We start from the raw sequence: 16,123 nt of genomic DNA, 5'->3' as shown, positions 1-16,123 counted from the left end.
ACACATTTATTTATTAATAACATGATCGTAACTAATTAATAAAAATAATTACAATGTTGTCCTCGCTTTCGATGAAGCAAATTTATTTATGATGTCATCAAAATTGATTATTTCAAAGTTTGTTCTTTCCACATATAAAAATCTTGGAATTGAAATGGATAATATTAATATTACTGCTGGATAAAGTTACCAGCATTATTCTTGATTAATAAATTTTCGACGTCTAGTAGAAATCCGAATTTGATATTAAGGTTACTTAATTGTGTACATATTTTTTGTTGGAGACGATCAAGAACGCTTTTTATAACGCGGAAAATTTCAATGACTGCGGAAATTCCAACATTTCTAGCCAATTCTCTGGGCATTTTGCGGTGTCTTCTTACTCGTATTGCTGTATCAAAATCCTATTTTTCGGATACTTTGCTTTTTCGTTTGCCTCTTCACAGAACTTGTCGCAAATTTCAGCCAATTCAGTCGCAAGTGATTCAAAATCATGGAGCATTTCTTTAAAATTAATTCTGGGATTTTGTAGTCTGAGTTGCACACGATTAATCCTCCTTAAAGTATCATACCAGAAATAAACTAAAGCTATGAACGTATAAGCTAGTATATTTTGCAACAGAATTGTAGCTTCACTTCTGGTGTCACTTGTAGGCCTACTGGTAGTGCCCTCTGCTAATTTTTCTAAGGGTTCTACTATGTTATTAACCCCATTGACGATAACGCCAACCGTTTGCATTCTGCCGCTCCATAATGTTTCAGGTTTACATTTGACAGTTTTTGTTAAAGATTTTTTTTTTTTTGCTAATTTTAATCGTAAAGTGGACTGTAAAAAAAAAAATACCATATTGACATTATGAATGCAGCAAACATGAAATTAGGTGAAATAAAATTTATTTACTGAGGCATGAAGGATAGGGTGCATAGACAGGGAGTAGGGCTCACAATGAAGTAAGGAAGCTGCTAAGTCTTGCTTAGGCTCGGAAGGTATTAATAAAAAAATTCTAGTTGCTCGTTTTACGAAGTTGCCTATTTCAGAAGAAGAACTTAAACCTTACGTTTGCTGCAAGCGTAAGAACCTTCTTACACAGCTGGATGTCCAGCGCCGGGAGAGTGAAAGCGAGTTAAACAAAAAAAGAATTTGTCGAGGTAACTAAAGAAGCAGCTGAGTTAGGTTTAGAAACGACAGTCTCAAGGGTAGCAACAAAGCAAGCGAATCGGATTAACGTGCAGTTCAATTCACAGGAGGAATATTATAGACGGTCAGCTTTTATTCCTCAGTTGGTCACGATCATTTCGGACTTAAAAAGCCTTTTATCCGTAGAAGCCCTAAACGCCAATCATTTGCATTCTTCCGCTCCATAGTGTTTCTGATTTACATTTGGCAGTTTTTGTTAAACTTTTATTTTTTGCTAATTTTAATGGTAACTTTGAACATGAGAAAAAGACATATTTTTTCAATTATTCCAAAACATGCCACAACGATTGGATCATGTTTAGCTGCTGCAACTCCTAATAAATTCAATGAACGGTTATCACAATCTGAAAATAACGCTTTATGATTTTTTTTTTCCATTATTCACTGTCGAACACCAGATGTGTGACCTGCCATTATGGCAGCATTATCATAACATTGTGATCTACAGTTTGTTAATGATACTTCATCTGAATTTAATTTAAATAAAATTGTAATTTTGATCGAGGCTGCATCTTAGCATGTATTTCAATAAAACCCCAAAAAGATTCTTTGACGGAAATTTTTTTATTGAAAAAATCAACATCTATATACCTAACGGCTTGGGACATTCTTCCTCGATGAGAGATATGATAAAATTACTGAAGCAAAAGACCATAAAATTTATCTCTTTTGATCTTGTTATTAGTTGATACTGAATTGTAGATGCCAGAAGATTAATGAGTTAATTTTCAATCTGTGGTGACAAATATGAGAGAGTTTTGGAGTTTTTGTGGCATATTTAACATGATTCACTACTAAGCTACAAGTATAAGTAAAAATAATAGGTCTCCTACATTTGTACTGTCTTGAATTGCTAGTTTTTCAACATGGCCACGTGGAGGAAGATTTGTATCATTAAATACCTCATGTAAGCTAATATTCTTTGTAATATATTTTGCCACCATTTTATTTGGACTGAATCTTCCCTTTTAATGGTATATTTATTCTCGATCTACTTATTAATCTTCGTTCTGTTTTTTTCCCAAGCCGTCAGTGATTAGACGATTACATCTAGGCTCTGTATTTTATTTGACGCGTGTGAAGGAAATGTAAGTTTTTGCAACCCCATTTCCTTTGCAGCAGAAATAGAGTCATGTGACTATCATGGTTACCCATCAACAGAAGAACTGGTCACTCAGGGGAGCATAGTATATACCTTTTGAAGTGATCAAAATATTCAAGAAATAGTTTTGATGTCATCCATGCATTTTTGAGCTTTTTACTAACAACGGCCTTTGTTCCGGGTGGAGCCCCATCATAGAGACTTTCCATGAAGCAAGTCTTTTCAGAGATAAGGTACGGGGGAATAAAGCTCTCCATTGCACTGATGTTCTGACCATAATTACAAATTTCTTTGTTTCCTCTGACGTATTTGCTCCTAGTTGCTTGGCTGTCCAAGCTGTTCATGTAATGTGGCAACTGTATCACAGCTGAAACCAAGGTTGCTTTAAAGGCTAATGCTTTCTAATCTACGCAGTAAAATTCTAGCATATCTCTTCATGAACCTCCTATATTAATAATATGTATAGCACCTGATTCCATCTCCCAGCTTGACCTTTGCCTGGAGTTTCCAAGAGTACCCTAGGACATAATAGACAAAAAGTATCGCAGGACACCAAGTAACACGTTGCCTATAGTATCCAAGCAGGAAACTTTTCACGAAGGTTAAATTTTGTCTTACCACTATGGCAACGTGAATCAATCTCTGAACATTGTTCAAGCCAAAAGAACGCTTTTCAGTAAAAAAAAAAAAAAAAATAAATAAATTCACTATTGTACAATAAGCAGTCAGAAGTTTTATTATGAAACTATTTTATTATGAAGTTTTATTATGATCGTCATTCACACACAAGGAACAAAGAAAAACCGAACTTTCGAATGAAAGTTCAGTTTGGCTAGCCGATACTTAACTCATACGTTGGTACATCTATTAACAAAAGCTTTCCGGTTTTGCAATACAAAGACGGGGTTAAGACACCACAAATCCTTGCAAAAAACAAACGTTTCCACAACGGTCCAATTCTTCTCACATGGCCGAATCACATCAGTTTCTGTTTTGAACTAAATCCATTATAATTCCGAGGAGGGAGGAGCAGGGAGGAGGGAGGGACTCTATGTACCAACGTATCAGGTAAGTATCGGCTAGCCAAACTGTACTTTCATTCGAAAGTTCGGTTTTGGCGTCACAATTACCTCATACGTTGGTACATCTATTAACAAAAGCTTAGATTCCAACCGATTTGGTGGTGGGTTCATAAATCAACTAATATAAAATTTTATTTTCGAACTCAAATATTCAAATGTGTAAACTATAAAACTGTCTGAACGGCAACGAAATGTAGAGCATCGGTTCGATCTTCTATTCCGTGAAGGTAGTGTTGTCTGGGAGTAGACTCCAAAGACCAGCCAGCAGCACTCATTATATCAGCAAGTGGTACTGATTTTAATAGCACCCATGACGCCGCCATGGATCTTGCGTCGTGTGCTTTCCCTTTTGTACAATCTTCTTTTGCTGCCTCACATGCCATAGTTATGGCCTGCTTTATCCAAGAAGAAATAGTTCCAGCTGCCACCTCTCGTGGTGCTGTTTTAGAAAAAGGAATGAAGAACCTTTTTCTCCCTTTTCTGACCGCCACGTTAGCCGTTTGCTGTGCGTAGACCGATAGTATTCTCGCTGGACACAAAGTTGATCTAAATCTAGCGCGGGAAGAAGGATAGGAGAAGGTATCTCATGAGGCTTCACGGTTTTGGGTCTAAACGAAGGGAGAAACCTGAGAGCTACTGAATTATCCGGAAATTGTGCTTTACTGAAGGACAATGCATGAATTTCACTCCTTCGACGACCAGATGCGATGGCAGTAACGAATACTGTCTTAAGAGTCAGATCTTTCATGTCAGTTTCATATCAAGTTCTAAAATACGTTAGAACAAGGCCAAGATCCCAGGCAGGAATATCATGTTGTGTCCAAGGTGACTCGTGCCAAAAATTCTGTATCATTTTCGTCAAACAAGTATCTTTGCTGATATCTGTTCCTGTAGCTAGAGCTAGCCTTCCTTATATTGCTGCTTTATAACCTTCTATCATTGGAGGTGCGAGGTTTCGACCAGTCTTTAGATATATCATGAATTCTGCAACTGTCTGAGTACTGGTTTCGAGAGGATTAATCTTCCTTTTACGACACTAACCCACGAACACTTGCCATTTTCCATTGTACAATTCAATGGTAGATCGTCGCTGGGGCCGGGCAATTGCACGGGCTGATTCCTTAGAAAAACCTCTCTTTTCGAGTCCATGCTCGATATCTTCCAGCCGTGTAAATTTAGATTCCTTAGTGCTGGGTGGCGAATTCGACCCTGCAGGAAGAGATTCACTGATATCCGAGGGGTATAGGCAAGTCTACTAGCAGGTTGAGAAGATTCGTGTACCAAGCTTGGCGAGGCCATCGCGGAGCAATTAGCGTTATTCGGCAGTTCACAGACTTTAGAACCTTCTCCAGAACCTTTACGATCAGGGCAAATGGAGGGAAGGCATAGCTGTGTTTGTTCGACCAATCCTGGACAAGGGCATCTGTGCCGATCGCAAGAGAATCTGGAACTGGTGAGAAATATACGTCGATCTTCCGGTTCAATCGAGTCGCGAATAGATCGACTTCTGGCATTCCGTACTCTATTGACAGGGCTCTGAAGATACTCTCGTTGAGACTCCATTCCGTGGGCAGACCTTTTCCTTCTCGTGACAGTGTGTCGGCTACTAGATTGAGTGACCCGGCGATGTGTCTTACCTTAAAGTGAACGTTCGGGGCCATCGTAATCTCGAAGAGCTTTATGGATTCCTCCTCTAGGAATAAAGAACCGGTTCCACCCTCTTTCTTTATGTAATTGACTACAGTCGAGTTGTCCGTCACTACCATGACTACCTCATTTCTTAGCTCCTCCGCAAAGGCTTTGATTGTGTTGGCTACGGCTCTCAGCTCGAGGCAATTTATATGAAGAGATTTCTCTTCTGGAGACAAAGTCCCTGAGGTGTCTTGATGTGGGTCCTCTAGATAGCCACCCCACCCGTAGGTTGAGCTGTCGGTGAAAATTGTTTTGGAAAAAATAGGGGGCTTGAGAGGAAGGCCTTGATTCAGCCAATCTTTGTTCAGCCACGGTGAAAATGCCTCTTAAATCTCTGTCGTAATTAGGATGTTTAAATCTATGTTGTTCCAAAACCTTTCCCACAATCTGAGTATTAGTAACTGACATTTCCTGAGATGTAGTCTGTTGAAAGGAACTGCGCTTGAGCCCACATTGATGAGTCCAATCAGCTTCATCAGTTGCCTTATTGAGGTATGCGATTTTTCCAGAGCTGCCTTGATTGCATGTATCAAGTTCTGAATCTTTTCCGGGGTTAGGTACACCCTCTTTACCTCCTGGTCTACCAGCAACCCGAGAAATATGATCCGCGCATAGGTTGCAATTCTGATTTCTCGCTCAGCATGAACCCAAGTCTGTGCAGGAGAATCATTATGGTGATTTCATTGCTCTATACTACCGAATTTTGGCAGTCGTGCAGAAGCCAGTCGTCCATGTACGCATGCAGTTGGGTGGCTTCAAGGTGGCAATAGCTCACGATGACACCAATTACGCGGCAGAAAACATCTGGACTTGATGCTAGTCAGAAAGGGAGCACCTTGAACTGATAGATCTGGTTTCCAAAGGTGAACTTCAGATATTTCCAATGGCTCTTGTGAACGCCGATATGCCATTAGGCGTCTTTCAGATCTATTGACGCTGCCCAATTTGATTCCTGCATCGCAGTTAGTATTGTGGCCTGGTTCTCCATTTTGAAAGTTATCACGTCCAAGAATTGGTTTAGGCAAGATAAGTCTATTACTGGGCGCCAACCCTTGTTTTCCTTTTTCGGAACCAGAAAAATCCGACTGTAAAGACCTGGAGATGACTGAGTTTGGACTTCCTCTATTACGCCTTTCTCGAGCATTACGGTAATCTCTGATTCCAAAATTAGCAACTGATTGCTTGACATATTTGATTCGTTGATCGGGTTGCGTACTAGAGGAGGGTATTTTTCGAAGTCCAGACAGTAGCCCTTTTTGATGACGTTCAGAACGAACTTGTCGTCTGTTATGCTTTTCCAGTTTTCTACAAAGTGAGATAAAGGATTTCCTCCAGGAAGAGGGTCTCGAGTAGGCACCATGAGCAAGTCATTGAGTATTTGACTGTTTTCTTTTTCCCGGTTTTGGGGATGAAGTGAAGGTATGACCTTTTTTGTTGGTAAAGCCTTCCCTTCCTTGCTTGGAATGACATGGCTGTTTTTCTTCATATATTAGCTTCTTTTTGGATTTGGCCACAAAAGTCTCATCAGTCCCGTTGCAGCTCATATTCGCTCTTACTGGCCGCTTATACTGAGCTGTTGAAGGAGGATTGGAAAACTGTCTACTTTCAACCCTATATCGCCTCATTCTATGAGCGAGGTCCTTAAGGTTGGCGGAAAAAAGGAACTCACTTTCCAGAGATGAGAACCTCAATTCATTTCTAATCTCTTGAGCCAAATCAGGGATTGATTTCAATACATTATCCCTTCTTATGAGCATCAAATTTGAGCATATTCTACAAATAATATTTGAACGGTGTTGCTGACATCTATTGATAGATTCCAAGAGCTTCATTAGTTTTGGAATAGTGTCAGGAGAGACATTCTCTGCCTTTAACATTTTTATGACAGTACCTAACATGAGGTCACTGTATGAAATCATGTTCATAGCTGCTCGGGTGGATGACTCTAAGGCCGAGAATGACTTTTTGTCGACCGATAGGAAATTTCTATCCTCTGCTTGTCCAGTTGGTGAAAACAAACTGAACTCTGGGTAGACGCGTGGCGCCTATGAAGCCAAATGTGTGTCGTGACATTTGTAAGCTTTCGCTCGGCCCGGTATGTCAAGAGGATCAAAGAAAGTACACCATTATGAGAATTACTTATTCTTTGTTGTTGAATGTAGTTTTTCCGAGCGCTGATTTACGAAGTTTTGCAGCGTTGGAGAGAAAGGTAATGTGATTAGTTGTTTGCTTTTAAATGTCTCACTTGCCAAACCCGGATCTACTACTGAGCGAGGCTGTTGAATGGTAATGGTAGGCCTGGGGTAAATGGTTTCACCGTGTACTTCGCATACAAGGTCCAGCGACTCTGCCAAAGATACCTTGTCATCTGTTCCGGGATCGGTGTCTACCATCGACTGCTCGTCATCGAAATGCAAAGAATCATTGTCCTCATTCTCAGAATTACCATCACCTGTATCTTATCGGTCTCTAGAGGCCGTTGTTGAGGGGCCCTCACCCCTGTTAGTGTTGGAGGTGTGGTCACGCTCGGAAAAGGATCTTCCATCATTTTGTAAACAAACATTCTGTGACTTCATATTTTTCATTTCATCCTGTAGTGATTTCAACATATTTAAACAATTACAATATTATAAATACATAATTTTATCCAACTATTAAATCTTTATAATTAGATGCTGGGACTAATCTGAGCTGCAATCTCCAGACCAACTTATCCCTTGCCAGAAGGCCTATACGCCGTAGGCGTTATAACCTTGTGTAATGGTGGTCTGTACACCCTAAGCGTTATGACCTTATATAATGACGGCATATACGCCCTAGGCGTTATGACCTTATGTAATGACGGCCTGTACGCCCTAGGCGTTATAACCTTGTGTAATGGTGGTCTGTACCCCCTAGATATTATGATCTTATGTAATAACGGCCTATACGCCCTAGGCGTTATGACCTTATGTGATGACGGCCAGTACACCCTAGGTGTTAAGACCTTATGTAATGACGGCCTATACGCCCTAGGCGTCATGACCTTGTGTAGTGACGGCCTGTACGCCCTAGGCATTATGACCTTATGTAATGACGGCCCATACGCCCTAGGCGTTTTGACCTAATGTAATGACGGTCTATACGGCCAAGCTGTTATGATCTTATGTAATTTGTAGAATATTAACTTATGAAAGGTATTATCCATACCCAAATACTGGATTTACCGAAGCTAAACCATTAAAATACAAATAATTATCTGGCCTACTAAACACCAGGCTCATACATAAACAAAACCATAAACTCATTTTCTTTTCTACTAACTAAAAAATGGTTTATATGTTGAATTAAAACCAAAGAGCTACATTGGACAGTGTCTATCCGTTTAACCTCGTGTACCACAGAACAGAAACTGATCTGATTTGGCCATGTGAGAAGAATTGGATCGTTGTGGAAACGTTTGTTTTTGGTGAGGATTTGCGGTGTCTTAAGCGCGTCTTTGTATTGCAAAACCGGAGAAGCTTTTGTTAATAGATGTACCAACGTATGAGGTAATGGCGACGCCAAAACTTACTATCTAAAATCATTGATAGAAATATTTTCTGATATCTTCAGAAAAACACGCACACAATACCTGATAGATCGTGGAACGGATTTAACTAAGGGAGAATTTTTTAATAAATATATATGTATATGCATATATATATATATATATATATATATATATATATATATATATATATATATATATATATATATATATATATATATATATATATATATATATATATATATATATATATATATTATATAATTGCAAACACTAAATTTGAAATATGTTTTTCAGAAATCAATTATAATAACAATAAAATTTATTCAATAATTTTTGTTTTTCGGACCATTTGGCGCCCCTTTTTGAGTCACGCCCGGAGCATGATTTGGCGCCCCCTCTTGCCCACCTCTCTCTACACCACTGAAGCTTGTTAAAAATATGCTTTAAAATTAAATTCAATATTAAGAAGAAGACCCTCATACCCTTTGGATATAAATGATGATTTTCTTAATAATTTTATTGGCAATCTGGAAAGCAAGAAAATTCTGCATTGGAGAACTCGTCGAAATTTGTTTAGCCGTGTGTGAGTTTATAGCAAAGTTAATGAAAAAACTACCGAATAGCCAGTGAAGTCTTGATCTGTGGCAAACGTATATCATTGCAACAGTTTTAGAGGAATTCAAACATATCTATATCTAAATCCTAGTTAGTTAAGATATATATGCAACTTCATGTGGCTTTTACAGGTTATTAAGGCGTTTCTTATTAAGCTGAAATCAGTCTATGACTTTTTAATTTTGACGAAGTCTTAAGCTAAGACTTTGTTATATATTTTAATTTGGTTTATTTTGATTCATTCTTCTATCAAAAGTAATACGGTGGTGATTTTTATATTTTAATAGGGTTCTTGTATATATAAATTCTTACAGACTCAAACTTGCCTCTGTAGTGACCATAGCTACCATATTTCTTTACATAACAAATCCACTAATTTTGGGTAAAAAATAGAAATGAAGTACAAAAATTGTAAAGAGTCTTGATACTGTATCTAGTCTTGATGCTTGTTGATACTGACACAAATATTGATACTTGAGGCTTGCATTCGATTGGCTTTTCATTGATAGTTGCTTATAATGTGTTTCCCCTACTCAATGACGCGCTAAGAATGGGCAAGGAGTCACATTCCAATAGAAAACACAAATTTTTCTTATTGATAAAATATCATTATGCTATTGTTTTTCTTTAGCAGAGTTCAAATAAAGCTAGATTTAACCATTGAAAGAAAAGAGGTTTGGAGCAAAATATGTACATTTGATTTTTGCTGGAAATTTCAGGTAAATATTTCTAAAAACTAAATCTAAAGTTGGCTGTTTGGTCTCTGGAATAGCAGCCCTGCGAAAATTTTAAATTTAAGCAGAGCGATGTCACATAACACCATGTGAAACCGTTCAATTATGCCAGCACATAGAAATAAGCAAAATTTAAATGAGATGTAGTATTTTGTTTTTCACTTCTTTCACTACTTTTTAATAATGCCAGTTCTCGTTTTCAGGACTTGGAAACACTCCAAGAGTGTCACCTTCAGAGGAAAAGCAGTTCTTTGGGCAAAATACCCTACAAGAAGTCAGTAATACAAACTTAGATGCGACAGTTTCTAGCTCTCAGCAAATACCTTTGTCTTTTGGTCAACAGAATGTGTTACAACATGCTACTAACAGTCCCTTTACTGTTGTTCAACCCCAACTACAAAATTCCTTAAGCCAAGTAGTAAGCAACGCAGCCTCTTTGCTCACAAACTCCTTGCAACAACTCCAGTCACAGCAAATATACAGTCCACAGCAAAATCAACAAGTTTTGCAGCTACAGCTAGAACAGCAGCAAATCTTACTTCAACAACAACTAGAATACCTTCTTGCCGTGGCTCAACACCAACAAATGCTCTACTCAGAGCAAATGCAATTGCAACATCAAGCCCAACATCTAAAAAAACTAAAAAGAACGTTGCCACATGCAACACACGAGCAGCAGCAATTGATGCTTCAACAGCAGCATCAGATCCAACAGCAGTTACAATCCATTCAACAGGTAAGTTGACTCATTATTTTTGTTTGTAAATCCCCGGTAATTTAATACAAAGCTATGATTTATAATTACAAGGGAACAAGAGGCAAAGTATTAACAGACCAAGACAAAAATGTAATTTAATTAGGTTATAGAAAATAAAGACAAGGTTAATAAAAAAAGGGAATCTTCAAAAGTTTGCAGAGGAGGTTAGTGTTATCGATTGGACCCCTGTGTTTTCTAAAGAAGAATCCCCTACGAGAGCACTTGATAATCTAATGTCAGTTATTCTACCCATTTATGATAGTGCGTGTCCTATTAAGGTATGAACTGCTATTACAAGTGATGAACTGCTTAAAATTATAAATTATCTGAAATCAAATTCTGCGGGAGTGGACGGCTTATCTCTTCGAGCGTTTAAGGCAATAATGCATTATATTCTACCGTGTCTGCTTTTTATTATAAACCTGTCACTTGAGAAGGGCATTTTTCCTAACCAGCTAAAAGTTGCGAAAATGACACCACTTCATAAAGGTGGCCCTAAAAAGGAGATCGATTTCGATCCTTCCACTGTTTTAAAAATTATTAGAAAAAGTTGTTCATAAACGTCTATATTGTTTCCTAATGATTTTCTGAGTAACAGACTAATGATTTTCTGAGTAAGACCCAATTCGGATTTCGCAAAGGGCACTCGACGACGAATGCTTTGCAAAAACTTATAGAATCAATCAACAGTGGTATGGACAGAGGTGAACACCTTTGTCTACATTTATAGATATTCGCAAAGCATTCGATACAGTTGATTTTCAAACTCTCCTAAGTCGGATGGAGTCGTTAGGTGTCTGCGGAAAATTCTTGAAGTGGTTTGAAATTTATCTCACAGGGAGATCCCACAAAGCAGTATTAAATGATGTGGGTTCAGCAGAATTTCCAGTGACGTGTGGAGTACCACAAGAATCAGTGTTAGGTCCCCTGCTTTACCTCATCTATGTTGATCTCATGCGTCTTTATTTGAAAAGATGTGTGTCTTACCTCGTTTGCTGATGATACCGTTTTAACTGTGTTTGCCTCATCTGTGAAGGACCTGGTGAGAAAAGCGAATATCGTATTGGAAAGGCTGGAGATTTTCACTTCATTAAGTCTATTGTGTGTAAATGTTAGCAAGATATTTTTAATGACGTTTTGTAGAGTTGGTACACCATCGGATGTGTCTGGCCAGGTAACTTTATGTCGTAATCTGGTTCAGCAAGTTGATCATCTCCGCTACCTTGGTTTTTATCTTGACTGCCATCTGGCATGGAAGTGTCACAGTGACGCAATTTCATCAAAAATTGCCCGTGGGGTAGGAATACTTCGACGTCTGCAACACTTTCTCCCTCAAAAAAAACTTTTAACTATATATTATTCGTTGGTTTATCCATATATTTCCTACGGTTTCCTCCTATGGAGCAGTAACTTCTTATGCAACTATAGAAGAGTGCAATTTCTACAAAATAAAGCTGTTAGAACAATCGGTAGGTATGTCCAGGATGTACATGACACATGTGCTTGTTTTAGGTCCCTGACGCTTCTTAATATAGGTCAGATAAGAGATTACCAAGCTGTAGTATTCGTGTTTCAGTGTAAGAATGGTTTAATCCCAAATTTTTTAAAGAGTTCTTAACCAAATTACTAGTGACTTGCGAACTCATCGAACAAAAGAAAGTAATAACATGGTTGTTGGCTTTTTGTTCGGTAACACGTCTCCCATTCCAAATGAACACATGCATCCATCTGCGTGGAGTAAGTTACAGTTAATCGTTGGAGTGGTCGAACAGGTACCTTAACTGAAAAATAATTTAAAAGATTATTTTTCGGGAGTAATTTGTTAAATTTTATTATGGCTGGAAGGTAGGGTGGGGGAGGAAGAAGAGTTGAAGAGGTAAGGGTGGGCTGGGAACGTATGGGGGGTAGGAGCTAAGGTAAGGTTGGCAGGGTGGGGGAGGGGAGAGGGAGTTGAGTATAGTGAGTGATGGAGACTGGATTGGTTATTATTATTTTCTTTTATATTTTATATTATTATTTTTCTTTTATATTTTATTTATGTATTATCATTTTTGATCCAGTTATTTATTTATTTTTCTATATTTTTTTCTATTATTATTATTTTTTATATATTTTTTTATTATTATTATTCTTTATATATATATATATATATATATATATATATATATATATATATATATATATATATATATATATATATATATATATATATATATATATATATATCTATATATATATATATATATATATATATATATATATATATATATATATATATATATATATATATATATATATATATATATATATATATATATATATATATATATATATATATATATATATATATATATATATATATATATATATATATATATATATTTATTGGACATAGTTTATCTATTTTTGGTTTATTTATAATAGTTTTAATTAAATAGTTGAGGTTTATGTAAATAGTTGACTTAATAGGTAAGTACTTACGTGGAGTTTCGCGCGATCGCGAACCTTCGTAGGTTTTCTCCAGCTTGAAAGTGTTGTTTAATTTATTTATTTGTTTATGAATGTGGATTAATAAACTTATAAACTTATGAACTAACTTATATTTTCATAGTCTGTTTTGAGGAATTCCCAGCGAGTGGCAAATAATTTGTTATTATGGTTAATTTCGTATAACTAAGCGATTAAGCTATGTCTACGGAAACTTAACAAGGACAATGCATTCAGTTATTTTATAATGGTTTATAATTAAACTACCATGAGAATTGTTCACCATTTTCCTTAAAACTAAATTGCTTATAAAGTTTTGGTTCAAAGGAATAGTTTGTTCAGAGTTTCTAACTGATATTTTTACTGATAATATATCATGATTAACTGATCGTATTTTTAACGGTTTAAAACCTCTTTCACTCGTTTGTCACTGACCAAAAGCATCTATTCTCCAATAATAATAAAAAATACAAGTTGTTTTAAGCATCGTGGTTTCAGCGCAAGTGTAATTTTGTATCAAAAATTAGTAGACCCACCGCTCATCAGCGGTATATATATATATATATATATATATATATATATATATATATATATATATATATATATATATATATATATATATATATATATATGTATTGCTTGACAAGTGTCCATGGAATTTAATGCTAGGCTAAAACTAGTACTCATTTTGAAATCAAAAATTTACGACTAGCCTGCTGAATCTTTGTTTATGGTTCTTCAAATTGACTGAAAAAAGATGAAAAGTGTCCCGATTGGAGGGACAATTGAAGGGACGGGAAAGAAACCGTAGGTTGCGATATCCCTCCCCCTTTTCAAAATGCTTGTTTTCTTTGTATGTATGAAAAAAAGTCAAAAAAAGCCTTTTCGTAAAATTCTCCTCAGAGGAGTAGCTGATCTCATTGACCTCTCAATTGTGATCTGTTGATGGTGGTAAGAAATATCTTTCTGTCGGTCAGGTGGGTCACAAATAGGTGTGTAAGCAGCTATGATTGTTATAATAAAGGGATGCTGAAGCATCGTTATATCAACGGTTTGACATCAGCTCCCATTTGAGCACAGCTTACTCAGTGCCTGGATCAACCGTGTTAAAAGCCATCATTAGGCTTAGAAACACTGCATCCACCTTAAAATCTTTGTATAAAGCTATATTAACTACAATAGTCAAAAATATCAATGCGCTCTCCGTTCTTCCTATTCTTTCGGAATTAAAATTGATTAATATTCAAAAAATCAAACTTCTTAAGAAAATGGGTAAACCAAGTACTAAAACTTTTTTCAAATTCGATAAATAACTGGCAAAACAGATAATTGTCAATAATTCCCAAGATAATTTCCATTATCACCTTTATAAAGCAGTACCGCTCTTGCATTCTCTAATGAATCTGAAATCTTACCCTGTCGAAAAGAATCACTTATTAATGATATTGTAACACTAGATAGAAATAGAAACTATAATTCAGAATATTTGACTCATCAGGTCGCTAACGGACGAGCGATTTCTTATGGACCACAAGGTCTCCCCTAGCTCGGTATTCTTCTTTACGTGCAATGTTATATCAATAGGATATGGCAAAGAGGATTCAAATGCAGAAATTCAGGTAGAAGACATCCAGTCCCTGAACAAGAAAAGTCTCTACTTTATAAATATATTACTAAACTTTTCATTTTTACGAGGACATTCTGATTACAATTGTTTTTTTATTGGTTGATCATTCTGTTGTTTTAAAAGTGTATTTTTTAATTTTTGTTTTTTAGTTTTGTTTTCATACTCCGCTGTTTCACGCGAGTAGGCTACTAATAAATTATAAAGAATTAATTTAGTCCTCTAGATCCTCTGCTGAAAACATCATGAGATATTTAAAATTAGGGCAAACAGAGTTACTAACACCTACAAATTTCCAGAAAGTTCATGTCTTAGTATTGTAATCTTGACTTTACCAATAAATTATAAAGGAAGTTTACCTGACTAAACCACTAATTAACCCTACATAAACTTGTTCAATTCATAGAATCATTTCTCTCTCTTATCAAAAAAAGAGCAAAAATAATAGGAAATGTTTTCGCTTTTCTCAACATTCAATTTTTGACTGATCGGCACCCTCCCCTGTAAACGCTTTTTTATGATTGTTTTACTTTATTAGATTTTATTGTTCAGGATCTACCGTTAAGGGACAATACAATTTAAAGATTTAAACATAAAAAACAAAGTTTTTATTTAGTTTTATTACACTGTCACTTGATATAATATTCCTGTATTTTGTTTTTATCCATATAAAATTAATTAATAGCTCTAAGCAATAAATTAGAATATAGTTGATTAGGTTGAAATGTAATTATATTTATATGTGCAGAAAATTCCTGGGTCACATATTGTAGTTCCCAAACCAATTCATCCTGGTGAGCTTGCGGCAAGTAAACCTGTCAGTTCCACTGGATACAATAACACTCCAGCTGCAGCTCTTTTACATCAAGCCACAGTGGGTAGGTCTTCAACTTTATCTTTTTACACTATTTTCGTTCTTACACACGATGGTCTTTAGATATAGATATATTTTTCTACCAACCTATTTTCCAAACCTATCTAATTATATTTGACTTCCTCCACCCAAGTTCTTTTCCTCTCGTTCTGTCTCTCTTTCCCTGTCCCTTTATGCCTAGTTTTTCTTCTCATGTCTTATCCTGTATTTCTTCTCTTGTTTTTTTCTTCGTCTTGTGTCAGACAATTGTAATGGACGCAAACATGGGTGGTAACAAATAAGAGCTATAAGTGGGAAGTAGGAATACGAAAACTTCATTTTCTAACTACTTTCCGTCAAATATTAAGAGACGAAAGTTTGTGAGCCCTCCCTCACCCACGTTTGTGTAGGAAAAATGTTTTGTCTTCTGTTAAATTAGTCAATTTA

At 36.3% G+C, this 16,123-nt stretch overlaps 1 protein-coding gene across 1 annotated transcript in view; it reads left to right on the top strand.

The window, feature by feature from the left end:
- The window catches only part of LOC148943507 (uncharacterized), a 452,088-nt gene that overhangs the window by 159,258 nt on the left and 276,707 nt on the right, over positions 1-16,123 (top strand). Inside the window, exons 10-11 of the mRNA XM_089100994.1 lie at positions 10,159-10,691; positions 15,572-15,701. Of these exons, the coding sequence (XP_088957120.1) occupies positions 10,159-10,691; positions 15,572-15,701 (663 nt within the window). The remainder of the gene's footprint in view (positions 1-10,158; positions 10,692-15,571; positions 15,702-16,123) is intronic.

This window comes from Artemia sp. Qi Xiang Cuo, chromosome 15 (genome assembly GCF_049724085.1).
Source record: "Artemia sp. Qi Xiang Cuo chromosome 15, ASM4972408v1, whole genome shotgun sequence".
Taxonomy (NCBI): Eukaryota; Metazoa; Arthropoda; class Branchiopoda; order Anostraca; family Artemiidae; genus Artemia; species Artemia sp. Qi Xiang Cuo.
Note: the sequence above shows the minus strand (reverse complement) of the source record. Positions and strands in the feature narration are given on the sequence as shown.